The sequence below is a fragment of the Crocuta crocuta genome, unplaced genomic scaffold (genome assembly GCF_008692635.1).
Source record: "Crocuta crocuta isolate KB4526 unplaced genomic scaffold, BGI_CrCroc_1.0 scaffold443, whole genome shotgun sequence".
Lineage (NCBI taxonomy): Eukaryota > Metazoa > Chordata > Mammalia > Carnivora > Hyaenidae > Crocuta > Crocuta crocuta.
The window spans coordinates 733,586-754,853 of record NW_027529446.1 but is presented as its reverse complement, the minus strand read 5'-3'; the positions used below and the strand labels follow the sequence as shown (position 1 = coordinate 754,853).

At 63.1% G+C, this 21,268-nt stretch overlaps 3 protein-coding genes across 6 annotated transcripts in view; 1 reads left to right on the top strand and 2 right to left on the bottom strand.

Moving 5' to 3' along the window:
• Positions 1-392: 392 nt before the first annotated feature.
• GAMT (guanidinoacetate N-methyltransferase) lies at positions 393-3,458 on the top strand. Of its 2 annotated transcripts, XM_077760655.1 has the most exons (6): positions 393-613; positions 1,598-1,743; positions 1,955-2,018; positions 2,281-2,348; positions 2,504-2,614; positions 3,130-3,458. In XM_077760655.1, exons 1-6 carry the CDS (start codon positions 433-435, stop codon positions 3,268-3,270), a joined length of 711 nt encoding a protein of 236 aa, XP_077616781.1. In that variant the 5' UTR covers positions 393-432; the 3' UTR covers positions 3,271-3,458. The 2 variants fall into 2 exon arrangements, with proteins under 2 accessions (XP_077616781.1, XP_077616782.1); XM_077760656.1 differs by lacking the exon at positions 2,504-2,614.
• A 474-nt stretch (positions 3,459-3,932) lies between these two features.
• On the bottom strand, positions 3,933-6,756 carry NDUFS7 (NADH:ubiquinone oxidoreductase core subunit S7). Its single transcript, XM_077760657.1, has 4 exons — positions 6,240-6,756; positions 6,112-6,158; positions 5,395-5,483; positions 3,933-4,091 (listed from the first exon to the last, which is right to left on the bottom strand). The coding sequence occupies exons 1-4, from the start codon at positions 6,402-6,404 to the stop codon at positions 3,994-3,996; spliced, it is 399 nt and encodes a 132-aa protein (XP_077616783.1). The 5' UTR covers positions 6,405-6,756; the 3' UTR covers positions 3,933-3,993.
• A 3,872-nt stretch (positions 6,757-10,628) lies between these two features.
• PWWP3A (PWWP domain containing 3A, DNA repair factor) overlaps positions 10,629-21,268 on the bottom strand; it is a 16,530-nt gene continuing 5,890 nt past the window's right edge. For all 3 annotated transcript variants that reach the window (XM_077760651.1, XM_077760654.1, XM_077760652.1), the window contains 9 exons: positions 20,985-21,086; positions 19,015-19,085; positions 17,843-17,919; positions 17,099-17,159; positions 15,301-15,376; positions 14,933-14,983; positions 13,961-14,397; positions 12,664-12,752; positions 10,629-10,905 (listed from right to left, as the gene is read on the bottom strand). In XM_077760651.1, the coding sequence (XP_077616777.1) occupies positions 10,851-10,905; positions 12,664-12,752; positions 13,961-14,397; positions 14,933-14,983; positions 15,301-15,376; positions 17,099-17,159; positions 17,843-17,919; positions 19,015-19,085; positions 20,985-21,086 (1,019 nt within the window). In that variant the 3' untranslated portion in view covers positions 10,629-10,850. The remainder of the gene's footprint in view (positions 10,906-12,663; positions 12,753-13,960; positions 14,398-14,932; positions 14,984-15,300; positions 15,377-17,098; positions 17,160-17,842; positions 17,920-19,014; positions 19,086-20,984; positions 21,087-21,268) is intronic.

Genomic DNA, 21,268 nt, shown 5'->3' with positions numbered 1-21,268 from the left:
GGTCGGGAAACAGAGGACCCACAGAAGCCGGGATGACGAACCTGTGTGGTTTGAAGCGGCTACGTTTGGGGTAATTTGTTACACAGCAATAGCTAGCCAATAATGGCCTGCCTTGTCCTGTCTCAGGCAAGGCATCCCTTAAACTGGGTGACATTTAGGGGCGCTTGGGTGGCTCAGTCAGCTGAGCCTTTTTCGGGTCAGGTCATGAGTCGTGGGATTCCGTGTCACGGGTCTCTCTCTCCCTCTGCCTCTCCACCCCTCTCGCGCGCGCTCTCTCCCTCTCAAATAAGAAGGAAAACAGCATTGGGTGACATTTAGCCAGTACCACCTGTTTACATAGGATGTACACGGCGCCTTTCGCCCAGTGGCCGCTAGAGGCCTGTCANCCGCGCGTCGCGAGCCCAGTGCAGGCGCTCGTCCCAGGCGCGCAGCATGAGCGCCCCCGCCGCGCCCCCCATCTTCGCCCCCGGCGAGAACTGCAGCCCCGCGTGGCAGATGGCGCCCGCGGCCTACGACGCAGACGACACGCACTTGCAGATCCTCGGCAAGCCGGTGATGGAGCGCTGGGAGACCCCCTACATGCACTCGCTGGCGGCCGCCGCCTCCTCCCAAGGTAGCCGGGCACCCAGCCGTACGCTGAGGCCGCAGGGCGCTCGGACCCGGGGTCCAGCCCGTTCTCCACCCGATGTGCGTCAGAGCGGAGCCCCCCCGGTGTTTTCCCGCCTGTAAAATGGGGCTAGCGGGGAGCAACAGGGAAATAAGAGGGCTTGCGGGCGCGGGCTTGCACACAGAAGGCGCCTCGCAACGCCGGGAACTTCCACACTGGAGGGCTGGGTCGAGGGAATGGGCCCCCCCCCCACGACCTCGGGTGGCGCTCAGCCGCCATCCCCCCATGAGGTCGCGGAGGCGGCAGCGGCCAAGCACGGGGGCGGGGGAGCGCTGCCCCGGCGCCCTTGGGGAATGTTCCTTCTCCGGAGTCCCCGCAAGCCCCGCCCTGGCTGCGAATAGCTCTGGGAGAGCTGAGGCAGCGGAGCAGCTGTCGCGGTGGCTCTGTGCCTCGGGTCAGAGACGACGGATGCCAAGGGCCCCCCCAGGTCCCCAGGGGCCAGGCGGGCGGCCTCCAGGCGTCTGCACAGCCAGGGTCCCTGCGTGGTTGGGGTGTTCCCATCCCCCGTCTTTGGTCCAATGAGGACCACCTCCTCCCCAACTGTTGCAGGCCTGAGGCCTCAAACCCATCCCGCCTTCTCTTGCAGAAACTTCATGGAGGAGGGGGTGGGGGAGGCGAGAGAAAAGTAACCAAATCAAGAGATAAGCACCACCAGGGACCAAAGTCCAGGGTCTGACCTCCCCACTGGGGCCGGGCCTAAAATCCACTGCCCACGCTTCCCTGGCCTGCCACCCTCTCTGGCCTCTGGCCCGAGCCCACGCGGTTCGCTCTCGGGGCTAGTGGGTTCTGTCTCAGCCTCCACCTCTGCCCCACTTGTGCCCTCCCGTCCTTGTGGCAAACGTTTCTCTCCGCAAGACCCTGGCCTTGGGCCCCCTCCTCCAGGCAGCTCCCCAGCCCCAGCCTGGCATGTGATATGGGATCTCTGCCCAGGGGGCCGGGTCCTGGAGGTGGGCTTCGGCATGGCGATCGCAGCTTCCAGGGTGCAGGAGGCCCCCATCGACGAGCACTGGATCATCGAGTGCAATGACGGTGTCTTCCAGCGCCTCCAGGACTGGGCCCGGCGGCAGCCACACAAGGTGCCCGCCTCTGCCCGCTCGTCCCCCATCAGCACTGCCCCCCGGGGTCCAGGCCCTTCCCCGGGAGAGGCTGGGGGCCCGGGCAGCGCTGAGATGGAGGAAGTGGCCTTCTCCCTTGGGAGCTCCTCGGGGCCCGCTCCCTCGCAGCAGGCGGGAAGATCCGGGACCCCTGTGACCCTCGATCTTCTGTTTTCTTCTTCCCTGTCCCAAGGTGGTTCCCTTGAAAGGCCTGTGGGAGGAGGTAGCCCCTACCCTGCCGGATGGCCACTTTGATGGTGAGGGGGCTTGAGGGGGTGGGTGGGGAGCTTCTGCCTCACTTTCCACCACCAGCCCCCTCCTTGGCTTGCAGAGGGACCCTCTAAGGGACACACTGCAAGGTTTCACTTGGGGGTACAGAAACTCAGCGGGCGTGGGACAGCTGAGCAGAGCCCCGTTCCCAGAGGGGGCAGCACGCTGAGCGCTGGGTGAAGCCCCTGGGGTCGTCTCCGTGTGCACACGTCCCGGCCCTGACCGTGGAGCCTGTGACTTCCTATGCAGGTATCCTGTATGACACGTACCCCCTGTCGGAGGAGACCTGGCATACACACCAGTTCAACTTCATCAAGGTAGGACCCGCTGGGTGGACGGTCACCCCCCAGGGCCGAGCGGGGGCGGGCGGTCTGCCATTCCACGCGAGGCACTTCTCCTTCCTGTTTCTCCGACCGGCTGGGATGCGAGAGGCCGCCCCAGGTGATCCCTCCTGATCGCTGTCCCCTGCCAGAACCATGCCTTCCGCCTGCTGAGGCCCGGGGGCATCCTCACCTACTGCAACCTCACGTCCTGGGGGGAGCTGATGAAGTCCAAGTACTCAGACATCACCGCCATGTTCCAGGTGCGGCTGCCTGGGAGCTCCCTGTGGGCCTCTGCCCCAACCCCCAAGCCAGGCAGTGACCTCGCTGGACGGCAGCTGGAGGAGCTGTGACCCGTGACCTGGGGCGGGAGGGGGGCAGGGGGATGTTCTTGGCCTCTGGGGCTGATCTCTTGGCGGACTGTGAGCTCCAGTTAGAAGCCCGTGAAGCCTCCCCACAGCTACACCACCTTCCTGGCTCCCCAGTGCCCAGGCACCCCCTCCCTCTGCCCTCCTCTACCCAGCATGTCTTTATTGGTGTCGCCCCGTGGTCTCCGGGCCTTTGCTCAGGCTCTCCCTGCTGCCCGAGTGGAGACCCCTGGAGGTGGCCCCCCAGACTTGGGCTCCCTCCTTCTGTCAGTCAGCAGTGGGGCTGCCGCGCCCAGCTCCCTCCCCGGCGGCCTTGGCAATTCCAGATGCTGTTCCAGGAAGAGCGGGTGCCACGGGTCTTGTAGGCCTAGTGGCTCGAAGTGACCTGACGCGCACCCCCCACCCCCCAGGAGACACAGGTGCCAGGCCTGCTGGAAGCGGGTTTCAGGCGGGAGGACATCCGCACGCAGCTGATGGAGCTGGTCCCGCCGGCCGAGTGCCGCTACTACACCTGCCCTCAGATGATCACGCCCCTGGTCACCAAGCGCTGAGCCCACCTAGGCCTCGGCGTGACCGCCGGGGGCTGCAGCCCGTCCCCGCGCGCCACGCAGTGGCTTCGCAGCCGGAGTGCAGCGCGGGATGCAGGGCCAGCTTCCCTCCAAGGGAACACCACTAGCTTCCTCTCAGGAGCACGGAGGACAAAATAAACGCTAACACTGGGCTCGGCCCATCGGCAGTACGCTGTCCGCGCGCTCTCGTTTACTTCTGCCCTCCCAAAAGCCAAGAAAGAAGAGCATGTGCTCCGGGGAGCCCCCAGGTCTCTGGGCCAGCTCATGACCCCCCTGGTGCCCAGGCCGGTGGGCAGCGTAGCCGTCGGAGCTCCCGAGCCCCTCCCTCCAGTCCGCGGCTGGGGCACAGACGGGGCGTCTCTGGTCCCACCCAGTCAGAGGGAGCCTTGGAGGAAAGCAAACTCTCGAAGCCCAGCCTCACTCATCAGGACCCGCACCTCAGCCCTAGACGTGCCTGCCGAGGCTGGCTGCGCCCCGACTTCCCCACCCTCCGGTGCCCTCCTCAAGCTCTCAGATCTGTCCACTCCCCCCTCCTTCGTGGGCCTGCAAGGCCACGTGCAGGGTCCCCGGGCCTTAGTGTCCCCGGGCCGCGAGCTGACCATGCCCCTCCCCCCCCAGCCCACACAGTGAGGGGCAGTGACAGGTGGGCGTAGTAGGTTTATTGACCATCCTGAGGGCCTCCGCAGGGGCCGGGCACAGCCGGCACTACCTGCGGTACCAGATCCTGAGCCTCTTCTCCCGCTTGATCTTCTTCTGCAGCTGCAGGATGCCGTAGAGCAGAGCCTCGGCCGTGGGCGGGCAGCCTGGGGGTGGGGCCGGGCCTCAGTTTCCTTGCAGCAGGGAGGCCGGGCCCACAGCCCCAGGGCTCATCCTGGACCAGTGACCGCTTTCTGGGCCCTGGGCTCGTCCTCCCTGCTGGGGTCACTGACCCTTGTCCCCCATCCCGCCCCCCGCCGGCAGAGGGTGCCTGAGCCAGCGTGCAAGTCAAAGGGCTCCACGGGCGGCCGCAGAGCCCGGTCCTACACCCCAGTACTGCCTGAGCTGGGGGTCTGGCCTGTCACAGGGCACGAGCCAGCAAGGTGGGCTGTGCCAAGATCCTGACCCCAGCAGAGGCCACCACTCCTGGACCAAGCTGCCCTGCCCACACCCGCCATGACCGGGCTCAGAGACCCCTGGAGGACACGTGCGGCCTGCCTCCTGACCCTGGGCCACACTCCCCTCGTGGTGGACCCTTGGAAGGAGTGAGCGTGTGGGGACTTGTGGGGCCGAGCAGCTGGGGCCGGGCAGGGAGGCCCACGCGGTCTGCAGACCGAGGGGAAGCCCTGGAGAAGGTCCCTGTACGATCCCTGTGCCGCCTGGCCCCTGGCCCGCAGGTGGGTCCTACGCGCCCCTCCCTACCAGAGCGGCTCCGTCACCCCTGCATGGGGGCGCCCCGGGGCCTGGCGTGGAATATCCGCGGAGCGCAAAACAAATCAACGGCACGTGAACTTGACTCTAATGTCAAAACCCATTTCTCCGCCCTGTGAGATGCCAGGTGGGACTTGAGCTTCTCTGGGGACCTGGAATTGTGGCCTTGAGTGCCGCCACTCCGCGGAGACTCGGGCCGGGCTTTCCATGCCTGTACTAAGAGCCGGTCTGCAGGCTAAGCAGCGACCCCGCCCTCCAACCACCGTCAGAGCGGATGCCCTGGGGCCCATGCGTGACCAGGTAACACACGGACACCCAGTAACACGGACTTGAGACAAACAGCCAGTGTTTCCCCAGGGTCAGTGCCACAAACATCGTAGGGGACATACTTACACTAGCACACGGTTCCCTTTTTTCCGGCTGTGTTTTTTGGTTTTATACTGAAAATGTAGTGTAAAGCTGGCGGAGTGTCCCCCCACCCCCCAGGATCAGGCTGGTCCAGCATCTGGATAAAACCCACGCCTCTTCGGTTGGGGAGACCTTCCAGGGGCAAGGGAAGAGAAGGTTGGGGCCTCGCCCCTCTGCCTGGACCTACACCTGGTCGTCTCAATGCGGGGAGCCCACCACCCCCGGGGGTGCGGGGCCCACGAAACGGGAGGTGGCTGGCACGGCTCCACTGCGGGCGCGGAGCGAGCTTACCTGGGACGTAGATGTCCACGGGCACGATGCGGTCACAGCCCCTCACGACGGAGTATGAGTAGTGGTAGTAGCCGCCTCCGTTGGCACAGCTGGGGGGGTGGGGCATGTGAGGACACCCACCCCCCTAAACCCACAGCTGCCTTCCGGGGCTCACAGCGGCCAGGAACGGGCAGAAATGGGATGCGAAGGCACTGATGGGAGTACGGCCACCTGAGACTTTCAGCGGGACCAGGCAGGGCAGGCGGACGGGCCCCGAACACACGACGCTCAGGGAGGGAACCAGACACGGGAGGCCACGCGGGTGTGAGTCCGCGTGCGTGACGCGTCCGGAACATGCACCCTCCAAGGCTCACGGGTGCAAGGGGCTGGGGAGGGGGAGGAAGGGGCGTGACTGGTGATGAGGAGGGGCTTTCCTATAGGGCGGATGGAATGTTCTAGGATTAGGACATCACGGACCCACGCATGTTAACAGGGTGAACCTCTTGGCACCTCAAGGCGAGAGCTGGGTGATGAGACCGCGTCCGAGGACATGGGGAAGGTGGTGACGTGAAGACGGAGCGCACGGGGCAGGACAAGGCAGAGACACGCACAGAGCAGGAGTGACTCTGAGGGGCGGGAGGGGCGCTGGGGAGGGCGGCGGACGCAGCCCCGGGGCCTCGGGACCTTGCCGGCAGGTCGCAGCCGGTGTGTCTGTGGCGGGGCCCGCCCGGCACTCACCTGCCCATGGACACAACATAGCGAGGCTCCGGCATCTGGTCATAGACCTGGAAGAGACGTGGGGGGGAGGGGGGTCGTTGGGTGCGGCTTGAGCCAGGGCCACGGGCGGGCCGCGGGGCCGGGCCTACCTTGCGCAGGGCTGGGGCCATCTTGTTGGTGAGCGTGCCGGCCACGATCATGACGTCCGACTGGCGCGGGCTGGCGCGGAACACCACGCCGAAGCGGTCCATGTCGTAGCGCGGCGCCGCCATGTGCATCATCTCCACGGCGCAGCAGGCCAGGCCAAAGGTCATGGGCCACAGCGAGCTCTGCCGGGGGCCGGGGCGGTCAGTGGGGAAGGGCACAGGGGTCGGCCCGCCTCCCCCGTGACCTCAGGTGCCGGCCACCGGCCCAATTTGCTCAACAGGAAGGGAAAGTGAGCTCCCTGGGGGGCCAGCGCTCTGCGGGCTCTGCCGTCGGGGACCTGGAAGAGAGCCCCACAGGCCACTCCATGCAAACACAGGTGACGGGGCGGGCGACCCTGACAGCGTCTCGAGCAGCCACCGCCACCAACAACGGTGCGGCGGACGCTTCCGTGCCAGGCCGCAGGCCCTGCTGTCCCACAGACACATGTGGACAGAGACGGTGGGGGACTGCGAGCGGAGGCCTGGGGAGCTACTGTCCTGTAAAACAGGACCGGCGGCCAGGGGGACACAGACGCGCACGTGATTCACGGGGCGGGGGGGGGGGGGGGCCCCGACGCAAACTGTTCTGTGGCCAGTCCTGGGGCGGGGGAGGGTCTTCGGGCTTTTCCCGGAAGGAGCCACAGTCTCGGCCTGCACAACACTCCCGGTCACCAGAACCACTTCTCCGTTAGAAGAGAAAGGAGGAGGGGCGCCGGTGAGGCTCAGGCAGTCAAGCGCCCGACTCGCTTTGGGCTCAGGTCATGGGGGCTGGGCTCAGGTCAGTCTGTGGTTCGAGCCCCGTGTCAGGCTCCACACTGACCATGCGGATCCTGCTTGGGGTCCCCTCTCCCCCTCACTCTCTGCCCCTCCTCTGCTCACAGTCTCCCTCTCCCTCGCTCAANGTGGAAAAAGTCTGCTGACCCCAGGCTATAAAGTGTCTAGTTTTCATTGTAGAATTCTCTCATTTTCCCTACTGTCCCCCTTAATTTTACACTGAGTGTGTATTTAATCCCCAGGAAAAAGTCCTTATCAAAACAGGACAAACTCTGCCCAAATCTGTGTACTCCTCAAAGCCTCCCATCTGCCCTCCATTAGGAAGAGCCGCTCCTTCGATCTGCCGTGTCCCTGGGTGTCCCTGGGCCCCTGGCGCCGGCCGTTCGCCTGCGGGGCTCCGTCCGCAGGCCCCGTCCACCACGGGGGCCCGGTGGCTGCCTGCCTCGCTGGCCTAGGGAGGCCTCCTCGAGGCTGCGAGCTGAGCAAATGCGCCGAACGCCTTCCTGCAACAGGCAGCTAGTGAGTTGCGAGGGAACCGGGCCAGGCAGACGCGAGTCGGACTGTCCCCAAGGGGCCTGAACCCCGCCTGCCGCAGGACGCTGCCAGCCCCGGTGCTGCCGCACTCACTGTGTGACCTTCAGCAGCTGGGCCCCCCGCCAGATGCGGCCACAGGGCCCTCCCAGCCCTGAGGTGCTGGTCCACCCCTCCCCCCCAGCCGCTGAGCCCGCCCCCCTGAGGAGGGGACACGGGCACTCACCGCAGAGCAAGGAGCGGGCGCAGCAGGCCGGGAGCTGCGGAGAGAACCGTGGGGCGGAGGCAGTGAGCTGCAGGCAGCAACACAGGCGGTGGTCCCAGGACCTGGATTGGCTGGCAGGGTCCAGCCTCCAGGAGTTGACCCACGAGGCCCCCGCCTGGCATGTCCTTCCTCTTACCCTTGGTCTATCTAAATTCCACTTATCAAACGCTGGGTAGAGAGGTCTTTCAGGGTATGAACCAAACGGTGTCACTGCCCTGCTTAATACCCCAGGCCCTGAAAGCAAAGCCAAACACAGCAGGGCTGTCCTCCCTTTCCTCAAGCATGTCAGCGTCGCTCCTGCCTCAGGGCCTTTGCACTTGCAGTTTCCACTGCCTGAGCACCCTGCCCCACACGTGCACTTGCCAGCGCTTCCCATGGGTCAGGCTCCAGGTCTACACCAGCCCCCAGGCTCGCTAACCCTGTCACCCCGCGGCATCTCCATCGACGTGTGGTGAGGTGCCTGTCCCTCCTTGGGGCTCCTGGGGTCCTGTGACTTGGTACATGACGAGTGTGCTGACTAGACAAGTCCGCAGAAGCCGGAGAGGTTCCGGGCCTGGGGCTGGGGGCTCTGGGGTTTCAGAGGCTGGGCATGAGCACCAAGCTGACCGCCCAGGCCGGGACTCCCCAGCGGGCTGCCTCTCTCTGTGCCTCGGTTTCCCCAGCTGGAAACTGCGGGCTCTGGACACGCTCACGGCACAGTGAACGCCCTTCCCTCCCGGGCGCCGCTCGGTCCGTCCGCTCCGCACGGGGGACACGCACGCACCGCCCGGACTGCGGAAACAGCCGCGACCACGGCCTCTCCGCGCGACTGCCTCCCTCCGCGGTGCTCTGAACTCTGCTCCGTGCGTTCAATCCCTGAGCCGGCGGGCGGCGGTCCCGCAGCAGGACGGGCGGCCGCGGCCCCCGCGCCCTCCGCTCCCGGGACCCGGAGGGGCAGCCCCGCGGCCCCGACCCCCGGCCCGCGACCCACTCACCCGCCAGCGCCGCCATGTTGGCCTCGGCCTTCAAACAACCCCTGCGGTCCGTCCGCCTTAGCGCTCCGGGTCTCCAGGGCCGGCTCTCAAAACGGCCCGGCCGGGGCGCGGAAGCAAGGAGCCGGGCCTGGGGCGTTCCGCCCGCGCGGACTNTCTCCAACCGGGAGCCGCGGCCCCCTCCTAGTTCCTTCCCGCTACGCGCCAGCCTGTGGAGCTGGATCTCTTTAAATTTATTTAAACAAACTTTGCATTTTAGAATAATTTGAGGCGCAGCAAAGTCGCCAAGATAGTAAGAGCTCCCGTGTACCCACCCCGTCCCCGGGCCTTAGCACCTGCCGCAGTTCCTGAAGCAACGTGGGGGCGGTGTCTGAGCCTTATCCAAACGTTGCTTTCCCGTAAGGCCCCTGCCCCGCGGGCGAGGGGAGCCGCGACCCCGGAGCCGGGCCGCCGGCCCCGCTGCCAGCTGACTGCGACCTCGTGAGCCCCCAGAGCCGCGGGCAGGCTGCCCTTGGAGTTCCAGTCCCCCCACTAGGGTCCGGGTAATCTGTTACTCGAGCCGGGAGGCGCAAAGGGGACGTCAGGCTGGTTGAGGGAGGGGAGAGGAGCCTCACGGAGGCCCCCCAAGGGCAGGGCGCTGGGGCAGCAGAGTCTGGAGCCGGGACAGGCGCATCGGGCAGGGAACGGAGTCCGGACAGGGCCCCGCGGGGGTGGGCGCTTCTGAGCAGCTGTGCTTCCCTGAGGTTCGGCTTCTTCCCCTGCACATGAATTACTTTTGTTTTTTGTAAAGTGTATTTTGAGAGAGGGCAGGAGATGGAGGCTCCAGAGCCGGCTCGGAGCGGTCAGCCCAGAGCCCGACACAGGGCCCCAGTCAGTGAACCTTGGGACCGGGACCTAAGCCAAAATCGAGGGTCAGATGCCTATCCGACTGAGCCGTCCCAGCACCCGCCATTTTTCTTTTTTTTTTAAGATTTTATTCTTAATTGATCTCTACCAGGCCCGACGGGGGCTCTAACCTACACACCGAGGTCATGGGGGCTGCACTACCTGAGCCAGCCAGGTACCAGCCCCCACCCCCAGCACCGAATTACTTCTTTAAACCGTTTTTTCCGTAAGCAGTGGACAAGTGTGCAAGCAGGTGCCGAGGTGTGTGCATCCCAGGAAGCTGCGATGCTGGCGTGCGGTGACCACAGGAAGGGGTGGCACCATTCCTTTGCACCTTTGGGCTGGGGACAGACCACGGCCAGGGTCTCGAAATGAACCTCCCCTCCGTGTACTTCCAGGTGCAGCCTCTGGTCAGCTTACGATAAATAATTCATTTGAGCACGGCTTTAACCAGCCACCGGATTCCCGGGACTGTGTGCGAGAACCGGCCAGGTGAAACTAAGTAAGGCCCTTTACGTGGCCGGTCGCCAAAGGTCAAGGTCTGGAGCCGGGGACACTTGGGCATCGGGGTGACAAGCCCTGCCCCCTGTGTGCCCAGGGCAGGCACAGGCCATGGTCTGCAGGAGCACTGTAGCCGCGCACACATGGATCTGGGCTGTGGTGGGTGTGACGGCTCGGCCCTCGGGCAGGTCGGCTGGTGCGGGGGCTGGTGCGGGCGAGACGTGCTCCGAGCCGCCGCGGGGCCGGGCTCGCACCACATGCACGCGCCACATGGGGACCGAGTGGAAAAGAGGCCATCGTAAGACGTGTGTTCCGCGCGTTCTCGTGCACGGAGTCCCAGCGAGCGCTACAGCACAGGACCGCGGACTCGGGGCCCACCTGGGGACAGACACGGCTGAAGACACGGCTGAGCCAGACGCACTGGGCTTTGTTACAAGTCTTTAATACCGGATACAACGCTTTGTAACACAGAAAACAAATGTGCACCTCATATTAAACGCTACAGCACGGTCACGAATAATAACAGTAAGTAAAATAAAACGTTTGCTTTCAAAACCTTTTAGGAACTGTACCTTCCAAAGACAGACAGGAGAACGGAAGCCACAGATGAAAAGTGCACACTCGGCCCCCGTCCTGCGGCCCCTCCCGTCAGCATCGCTGACTCCTTTCTTCCAGGAGCTTGTTATCGAACATTTCTTTTTCCCTTCAGAAAATAAAAGGAGATAACCTCGTGTTAGTCAACTCATCATGTTTTTTTTTGTTTTTGTTTTTGTTTTAGCATTTGTTTATTTTCGAGACAGACAAAGAGTGAGCAGGGGAGGGCAGAGAGAGAGGGAGACACAGAATCCAAAGCAGGCTCCAGGCAGGAGCTGTGAGCACAGGGCCCAACACGGGGCTCAAACCCAGGACCGTGAGCCGGAGCCCCCCAGGTGCCCCAGTAATTCATCGTGTCTTAAAGAGTAGGAAAGAGTCCGTGTTTCATAGGGACAGAGTCTCAGTTTAGGGAGACAGAAAGTTCTGGAGACAGACGGCGGCATGGCTGCACAACAGTGTGAGTGTGTTTGACACCACTGAACTGCACAGTTGAAGACGGTAAATTTTGTGTTCTGTGGATTTTATAATTAAAAAAAAATAAACTGTTCACAGAGAGCCATCAACTTGTCCTTGTTAAGCAACTCCCTGGTAAAAGGAATGACATAAACCGAGGCCTGGCGTGCCACACTTTTCCGGGCAGCGACAGTGACAAAATCAGACACAGATGGCACCCAGCAAAGCCCCCGCAAGTCCACGTGCGCTCACGGTTCTGGTGGAACAGGAGACCACCTTGTGGGGCAGAAGGGACAGTGGCCCCAAACTCGGTTAGAGGCCGCGTCCCTGGGGCCCATTATCGGCGCGGCCGATGGCATTTCCACGGTGCCCCTGACGTGCTCACAGCAGGTAAAGGCTGTCAGTACTCAAGACGCTGGCGACCCAGGGGACCCAGAGCAGCAGCAAAGCGTGAAAACGGAGCTGTCCTCACTGGGAGAGCGGTCAGTCCCTGAGGAGCGCTCTGCACCCGTGCGGCTCCCCCTCTGCCATCTGGAGAACACTGTTCTCTGTGTGGGTGTGGAGGGCGCCACACTGGCCACTGAGATCCCGGAGCAGACACGCCAAGTTTCCCTGCTCCCAAAGGCCCTTCCTGTCGGGTTAGTGCAGCCAGACCAACCCTCCTGCGCGCGGAGCCACACTGGCTCTCCCGGGGATAGTGACGCGGGAGGCCTCCCCACCCACTGAGGCACGCACCGGGGATGACAGTCCTGGCCGTCTGGCATCCCGGGGCAGTGTGCCCGGCTGGCCCTGGACAGAGACCTCGGCTGGTGACTCTAGTTGAGTCTTCAGCCTGTCACTGCCACGCGGGCCCAGCCTGTTCCCAGCAAGGCCTGGCAGCAAGCCCAGAGACAGGATTAGGGGCTCTGGGGGCCAAAAATCCAAGGGCGATGAACTATGCTGACGGAAGAGAAACATCTTGATCACCGCATTCTTCTGACCGGCCAGGAATGGGCCAGGGCGGCTGCCACCACCTAATCCTACTGTTTCCTCAACGGCCACAGCGTCGGGGTGAGGGGGACAAAGTTCGAAATGCAAACATGAGCGACTGCATAACACGATTAGGCACAGCAAGGCCGGCACGCGTCCAGGGCACGGGCCTGGGCTTGCGCCCAGATCTGCCCTGCCCAGGGCCCCCGCCCAGAGTCTCCAGAGGGGAACGTCTGTCCACTGCTGGCTTCGCTGGGTCCCCCTTTCCAGCAACTCCTGGCCAAGCACTAACGTGCATTTCGAATGTTTGCAATTCATTCCCTGGCTGGGCACCTGGGCCAGTGCGTCAGGAAGAGGGCCTGGGGTCACAGCCGCCAGCGCCAGCCGACATGAGCCCTCCCAGACTCGCTGCCGCTGGTCGGGCGCGGCGCCCAGAGCAGCCTACCGGTAGCTGAGCGAAGGTCCTCGGAGGTACTTCGCCTCGGCTGTCTCGTAATCCACGGCATCCACTGCAGCGATCGCACAGATGATGGCCTGCAAGATGGTGGGGGATGCTCAGCCTCNTCCAGCCTCCACAAATGTGCACGGAACCCGTGAAATCTCTGCTTGTGGGGAAACTCCTGAATGACATCAGTTAACATCATCTTGGGGACGAGGGACGAGAGCTCATGTCACCAGCAGTGGAGAACGGAAGGCGGGATCCAAAGCAACTGGCATGTTTTTGAGTCCATAAGCTACCCGGGCACACAGCGGAGAACTACGACAGTGACATTCTGAGCACGCGGTATGCCTGACGCTGAGGAGTCCTTCCTCCTTTCGGTAGGTGACATAACGGAATTGTGGTCATGTAAGAAAGTGTTTTCAAAGAGCCTGTGCGGGGCACCCAGCAGGCTCGGTCCGTGGAGCCTGCGACTCCCCTGCTGGGTCCCGAGTGGCGGCCACCATTGGGCACAAACACTACTTGAAAACACAACCTTTAGGGGCGCTGGGGTGGCTCAGTCGGTTGAGGATACGACTTTGGCTCAGATCATGATCTCACGGTTCGTGATGTCAAACCCCGCATCGGGCTCAGTGCTGTCAGCACAGACCCCAGCCTCGATTTTCTGTCCCCCACACTCTGCCCCTCCCCTGCTAACGCTCTCCTAAAAATAAGCATTTAAAAAAACCCTTTATAGGTCCCCCCCAACCCCTCTCCACCCGGGCGCTGCTGGCATCAGAGCAGCTTACTCTTGGGGTGTCCTGAGCACTGTAAGGGTTCAGCGGCCTCCCAGCAGAAGCCCCCTCGGTGGGAACCACAGCTGTCCCCACATGGGGACCAGTGTCCCTAGGGCAGAACCACGCTGAGAGACACACACGGAAGCACTTAAGGATCAAGAACTGGGGATCCCCCCGCAATCGCCTGGGAGGAGACAGCTAGTCGTACAAGTGGGGAGAGGCCGCTACTCCAACCGGGGGCTGTGCACGTGGCTGCAGCCGCTTTCTCACTTCGGTACAGATTTGAAAGCTTCCAGTTTGTACAAAGTTACAGATCTTTGAGTCTGATAGCTTCCCACACAGCCCCAACCTTCTAGATAACCGGCNTCCCACCGCCAGCCAGCGGAACAGGCCGCAGAGCGGGTGCCTGGCTCCACGCTGCAACGCCCCCCCACCCCACGCTGTGCCCGGGCCCCGGCTCCTGGGCAAAGCTGGGTGGGGCCCTCTCCCGGCCCCGGCTGCTGCCCCCACCCCCCGCGGCCACTCACTTCAGGCAGAAGGACGTCCAGGATGAAGCGGATCCTGTCGCCATTCACCCGCGCCAGCGCCCTGCTGCCCGTCTCCTGGTAGACCCCCTGGAGGTACTTCACCACCACGTCCAGCTGTTCCTCATCTTCCAGGTACGTCTCCACACAGGTCATGTACTGGCCCGAGTGCAGGAACGTCGTCAGCCACCGTGACGGCTTCCTGTTCCTCAGGATGGCCCGTAGGTGGCCCTCGGCGCCCCTCGCCTTCACGATGTACTCCACCAGCTTCTGGTTGGCTCGGTCCCGGGCAGCCCGCGAGCGGTCAGGCAGCACTTTCCTGCATGGCCGCCTCCTTCCCTGGGGGGTCCCCGTCACAGGTTCCTCGGGGTCCCCCTTGGTTAGCTGGGGAAACCTGGTCCCCAACACATCCTGCTGGATGGACTTGCGGACGGGGTAACCTGTGGAGCACCGACATGTCCTGGGGCCGCCGGCCTTGCTGGGAGAACTCCCCGCCACCTCCCCTCACTAGGTGTGTGCCTGAGGCTGTTGGGGGTGAGGTGCCGAGCCCCCTGGGACACGGGGGCGGGCCCAAGGCAACACACACAAAGCTGCCTCCTCTGACGGGACCCCGCATCTCTCCCCAGCTCAGCCCAATCCACGTGTGGCCCAAATGAGCGGAGTCCCTGGGTCCCCCAAGGAAGCACGGACTCCTCCCGCCCCACTGTAACAGCCGGGACAATGGGCTGCAGTGTAACCATCAGTTAACCAGAAACTCGGGCAACAGGGAAGGCAGGCGCAGAGCGGCACCAGTCACACTTAAGAGGAGAGGCCCGAGTGCCCAGGGCACAGGGGGCAGGAGGCACGGGCAGAGTCTGCCCCTGGAAATCTAGGCTCAGGCTCGGGATACAGCCTGGCCTCCGTCTAGACACCCCCTGAACTTCAGACACAGAAGGCGGCCGCCCTGCGCCCCTGCAGAGGAGCCGGCGCACTTACTTATGTCGGCCGCGTAATACTCCAGGAAAGAGCCAGCAAAAGAGCCGCAGCCTGCAGAGGAGGTGGGGGCGCCCGGTCACCACCAGGGGAGGCTCTGGAGACGCCGCCCGCCCAGCGTCAGCACCACCCAGGCTGCCTCCAGAGACGGCTGACGGGACAACGCGGCCGTCAGGGTGCTGCCTCGTGGCCCAGCAGGACCTGGGGCAGACGGAAACCACTCTCCACCTCTGGTTCACACCCAGCAGCTCGGCTTTCGCCGTTTTGGGGACAAGACTGCCCTGGGCCCAGGCAGGGTGCCCAGGGTAGGCAGAGGCCTGCGTGCTGCCCCCCATGCCGTCCCCCACCCAAGGGCGTGCGGGCCCACGTACCAAGCCGGACCCTGTAGTCCGTGATGAGGGAGACGCACCAGCCGATGGCCTGGTCGAAGTCCTCCTTGGCTTCGTTCTGCAATGACAAGGCCCAGATGGAGACGTTGGCGGGAGGCCGTGGGGGCTCTCCCACCATCTCCACGTGCCTGCCTCCAGTGTCCGGTCAGTAGAGCCGGTGGGGGAGGCGGGGGCAGGTGATGCACATGGACGCCGAGGTCTGGGGCCGGAGCCACTCAGAAAGGGGTCACATGTGAGCTGAGCACTTTGGGGCTAAAGACCCGGGGGCCATATGAGAAGGCGGCGAACGCCCCCGCGTGTAGCTGATGTCGCCCTCACATGGACAAGGCTCGGAAGTCACACAACAGAAACCCTTCTAAGTCGACTGTGTCCTCTGCTGGGACCTGTGCCGGGTCAGTCGGGAGACGTGCTGCCCTAGGAGCACACCCGGCCACCACGGGGGCCTGCCTAGGCCTCGAGGTCCTCACCGCAAATGAAGGACCTCTGAGCCAGGATGAGGACCCGCCACCTCCACCCGGCCTNGGGGTGGGGGGGGGGGGGGGGGGGCACCTCTGGGCCCGGCAGGGATTGCTGACTGGCACCGGGGATGGCGGGCTGTGTGGCCCCTCACTTGGGGAAGCACAGGGCAAAGCCACGGCCATCACCCCAGGACCCGAACGGTGCACACAGTCGCTCCAGGAGGTGGTGCTCCTCCCAATGGAAGGGCCTCCCGGGGACCCCGTGCCCCCCCCCCCAACAGAAGAGCCTAGCTTTTCTCGGGCAGCAGGAAAACAGGGACAGGCACCATCCCAGCGTCTGATTACATGACACCACGCGCCATCTTTGTCACAAAACACACTCTTCACGTGGTTACAGCACACAGACCTCCAGACTCCCGCCCTCCTTTCCAACCCCTCCGCTCCGGGAAAGGTGCCTGAAGCCCTGACGTGGGCTGTGGGGTCAGGCTCCATGTGCTCGTGGGCTCGTGCTTCAGGGGACGTGGGAGCTCCTGAGGCCACAGCCGGCCTGTTAGAGGGCCCCGACGCACACCCTGATGGGGACGGGGCGCCCAGCAAGGGCCACTACTCCGAGACCGAAGTGAGCTCACAGCAGACGGGGTGGACACGGGGCCACCGCACAGGTGCAGACAGGTCAGCAGGAGGAGAAGGCCGGGACCCAGTGGGGTGTCACCCCCAGACGCTGCCACACCGCAGCCTGTGCCCACCATCCTCAGAGCCACACGGCCCCCAGGGGGCCTCCAGCCTCCCGGTCCCAGGCCGTCCCCACAAATAGCAGGGACAAGCCGCTGCCCCCACAGGAGGCTTCACTGTGACCTGAAACCCAGGACCCCGCTCCCTAGGCTGGGAGGAGAAGGGCGCTGGAGGGAGGCCGACGGGCCTTTCCCCTGGCCGGCTTTGTGTTTTGAAAGCCAGCGTCTCAGAGTCGAAAAGACCACGTGTTCAATGGACACGCGACTCGCAGGCTCAGGGTACAATTGAGCTGATGACAGCGTTTCGGGGTGTCAGCCACTGGAAAGCCCAGGAAGCCCCTGTGGGGGGGGCCATGGTGGCCTGGTGCAAGGACGGCCTCCGAACGACAGCCTGCAGGAGGGGCCGGCCTCGCACCTGGGCGAGCTGTCCTCCGCGCCAAAGCCTCACCTGTACGATGAGGGGACGGCCGGCAACCTCCCCGGGGGACTGTGGTCCCCGCCAGGCACGGCCCCGTGGACCGGGGTCACGCGAGGGGTGCAGCTACCCGCCGCTGAGGGAGCCGCTCACGGAAGCATCAATGGTCCACCTACCAGAAGTGCTTGCTTCTCTTTGCAGTCGAAGTGCTTCAACCTCCGGAGGGACACCGTGATGCTGGGAGCAGACAGGCAGAGGTTGGCGACAGAGCCGCGCCTCCCGCCACGAGAAAACGCCTCCCCCTCCTCTGCTGAACCCAGTCGGGGCTGCGGGGCACCTCTGCCAGCACCGGCTTCCTGATCCAAGGCCACCACACCCCCCGGCTGCCCGGGGAAGCCCCTCAGAGACAGGCCTGGTGGGAGACTGGCAGAGCCCGAGGGGACCCCGAGGGGACGTGGCTGAGGCTGCCCGCGGGGGGTGGAGGCAGCACCCCAGGGCCAGGGGGCCAGAGGCCAGCTCTACGCATTTGCCTCCAAAATGTGCTTCCAAAGCGTCCCTCTAGCAGAAGGGGACGTTCGCGTGCATTTCCATCCCTGGACTGAGACCCCGTAGAGGGTGACCAGACAACCAGGCAAAGGGTGAAACCCGGGGAGGCAGGTCGCAGCTCACACAACTTGAAGTGGCCGGATCACGGTACAGCTTGGAGAATGAGTACAATCCAAGGGCCGTCTGGGCCTTGTTTCCAAGCCGGCAGATAGAGCTCGGACACCCGGGCTGTCTGACCGGCCTCTCTGACAGCCTTTGTCTGGATTCTTCCTCCAGGAGCTGGATTGCACCCCCCCCTGCGGCCCCCCCCGGCGCCCCCGAGCCGGCGGGCCTTCACCCGGGAAGCGTTTGCAGAGAGCAGACAGCTGGGTTACCCTCTCCCTTTGGGGTCCATGTGCCCCTCGATGAAAAGCACGCTGGCTTTCTTCTCTCTTCGCCGGACGCTCTTGACCTGTTGGCAAAGCCAAAAAGATAAAGAAAACATCAAGAACCCAGGAGAGGCCGTGGGTCTGAAACAGCCTCCTGCATCAGTTACACTGTGCAGGACGGGTGCGAGCGGCGTGTGGCCAGGAGCCCGGGGCTGGGGGATGAAGGCAAGGTCCTTGGGGAAGGCGCCCGGATGCCGGCCCGACTGCTTCTCGCGCTGCCTCTGTGCTCACGGCGGGGCGGGACTGAACGGGCTGCGCTTTCCTTCCTTTCGTGACAGAGAGCGAAGCCCACTGCTACCGACCACCCCGCGTGTGACATGAGACCCTCCCCTGCCTCAGCAGGGCACACTCATCCTCATCTTCAGGACGAGAAACGTGAGTGGAGGGAATGGGGACCAGCCGAGGACACAGGGAAGCAGGGTGCCCGACCCCTGGCCCCTGGCTCTGCTTGCGCATGTGCTCATGCTGCACTTCTACACGCAGGGGAGCCGCACCTGCTGTCATGGCCGGTCGGCCCCACCAACCTACGGGAGGCCAGCCTCCCGCAACAGAAGCGTCTCCCAACTCTCACAAACACCCTTCTTATTTGTCACTGTCTCTGCCCACAAGTTTAAAGCACTACAGCTAGCATCAGAGTCCCATCTACACTGCAGGGACACAGAGAATACAGGATGGAGGGGAAAGAACCAGGATGTTGCCTCCACCCAGAAAGTACACTGATAGCCCACAGCACACGGGCGCAGAGAAAGCCCAGAGCTCGCTGCGCCTAGCCCCTGCAAAACCTCAACCCTCTTGATGCTCCTGGTTGGGGGGGGGGTGGCGATGGAAAAAATGGTCTCAAATGCATGTCAGAAACAAGCAAACCACAGGCCTCCTTTCAGGCAGGTTTCCCTGAGCCTGCCCTGCAGAGATCGGCCCCAGGACCCTCACGCTCAACTGCGCCCAAACGATTAAACTCCCCTTACACAGGAAAATGTCTCCAGAAACCTTGCTTGTAATTATAAGCCCATCGAGTTCTCCCAGGAAAAATATCTGCCGGGGTCCAAACGACCAAAGCGGAGAGTGAGCGGGCGGAAGGGCAGGGGTTGCTGCGGCGCCCCGAGCCCGCCCCTGCTCACCACTGCCGGCCAGAAGGGGTATTTCTGGTGTTTCAGCCAGACGAGCATTCCGACTTCAAACGAACGTGGCTCTAGGATTAAAAAGAAACAAAGACAAAAAGGACGTTAATCAGTTCCCGGTCATGCACCGAATTCAACAACTTATGAGAAAACAATTGCTAGGGCTTCGCTTAAATCTGATGGGCGCTAGCTCTGATCAGAGTGCCCAGACGCTTGGAGGCCATTTCCCAACAGTGCTGGCACCCAGGGCCGGCCGTGCGCACACCCCGTGGTCACGAGCTAGTTTCTTCCCAGGACAACGTGCCCTGGTCGCACAGGTGGTGACAGGGGAGACGCTGGTAGGTGGAGACTCTGTACCACCTTCACCACTTCCCTGTCTCAGATTCTTCCAAAATAGAACATTTTTTATAAAGTATAGCACAGGGGTACCTGGGTGGCTCAGTCAGTTGAGCGTCTGACCTCGGCTCAGGTCATGATCTCACGGTTCGTGAGTTGAAGTCCCACGTCAGGCTCAGTGCTGACAGCTCAGAGCCTGGAGCTGCTTCCGATTCTGTGTCTCCCTTTCTCCCTGCCCCTCCCTCTCAAAAATTAAAAAGTTTAGAAAAAAATTATAATATAGTACAGAAACCCCAACATGAGAAGCAAATTCCTAGCAAGCCCACTGGTCTGAAAACCTAGGCTCTTAAAAGGCCAAAAAAAAAAAAAAAAAGAATTACCGAAACCGTCATTAAGTAACTCCATATTAATAAACCAAACTTATTAAGATTTCCAACCCCCTGTGACCAAACCATAGTGCAGATCCACGACTGGAGCACTGCCCTTCCCCGCGGAGCCACCTCAGTGACCAGGGCAGAAGGTCCATGGACGGGCAGACGGCTGGCAGCCATCTGCTGAGAAGCGCTCAGCCTGTAAGCGAACCGTCAGGGCCCCGAGAGGACAAAGAGGTCCCGGGAAACAGCAAGACAGACGTCAGGCTGCCGGGGGATGGGGACAAGACCAAATCAGACGGAAGCACAAAGCAGGGCCGAGAACAAACACCGCAGTCTCTCTAGCTGCGGGAACCCCCCCAACGGCAGCGGCTGAGAGGGAGACGCCCCAGAGGAGGCAGGCACAGTGTCCTTCTCTGGCGGTGGCTTCCGCTCTGCTCCCAGAAGCCCAGCCTGCAGTTCCCTCCCAGAGGTCCGTGCCCCGCAGGTGGCAGCCGTGGTGGAACCCACCGTTGAGATAACTGATGGCGGCGGGGAGGGCTCAGTACAGAACAACTCGTTGAGGGAAGAGTCCTAGGCAGACCACGTGGAAATGTAAACCATGTCCAGTTACCAAGTTACAAAAAAGAAACCACAGGGACCCAGGGCAGCATGGTGCCGTCTGGTGGAAAAGAGCCGAGTCACAAGAGCGCATCCTGCGCAGCGGCCTCCCAAGGTCCGGGGTTGGGGGGGCCTTGGAGGACAAGCCGCACTTCCAGGTACTATTTCTGCGACATCTGTGAATCCGTTAATTTTTGCACACGACAAAAAAGCTAAAAACTACCGGCTACGTTAGAACAGACAGGTCCGGGGCAAGTCTAAACCCAAAACCCGTTCTCAGTGATTTACTCCAGGGAACACACTAACGTCCCGCGGGTGTCAGTTCAGGATTCTGGCTCCGCGTCTCCGACTCCTCCACAGGGGCCCAGGGCACCCCCTGTGCGCGGTCTGCCGGTGCCCATAGCGTGGGGGGGGGCCCTGGGGCTCCGCTGCCTCGGGCAGGAGACCCTGCCTCTCTGGACACGCATGCAAAGGCCATCCCCAAGGGTCCGCAGGTGGCGCTGGGCCGCCCCCGAACAGTGGCGACGGAGCCGTCTTTCCACTTGGCTGTCCCTCCTTCCCACGGAGGGGACAGGGCGACACATAAAGGGAGCAGCGAGCTGGCAGGGAGGGCCGCCGTCTCCTCCCGGGGAGTCTCTCTCCCCTNAGGGACGCGGGCCTTACCGTGATACAGCAGGATTCGGGGGGGCTCCTCGTCGTCCTCATCCTCCTCCAGGACGGAAGGAATGGGCTCGAACTCCACAGACTCTCCCGAAGACCGACGGTCTGCCAACGAGGTCAGGTTAGACTTTCGTCCTTACCACCCCCAGAGACTCAATCCCAAGAAAAACGTGTCGTGATACGTGACCATAAGTGCAAAAATAAAAGGTCCCGTGTTCACACTGCCAAACAGAGTTCCCTTTGACTAACGTATGTTTAAAAGAAAAAAAAACGGGGGGGGGGGGGGG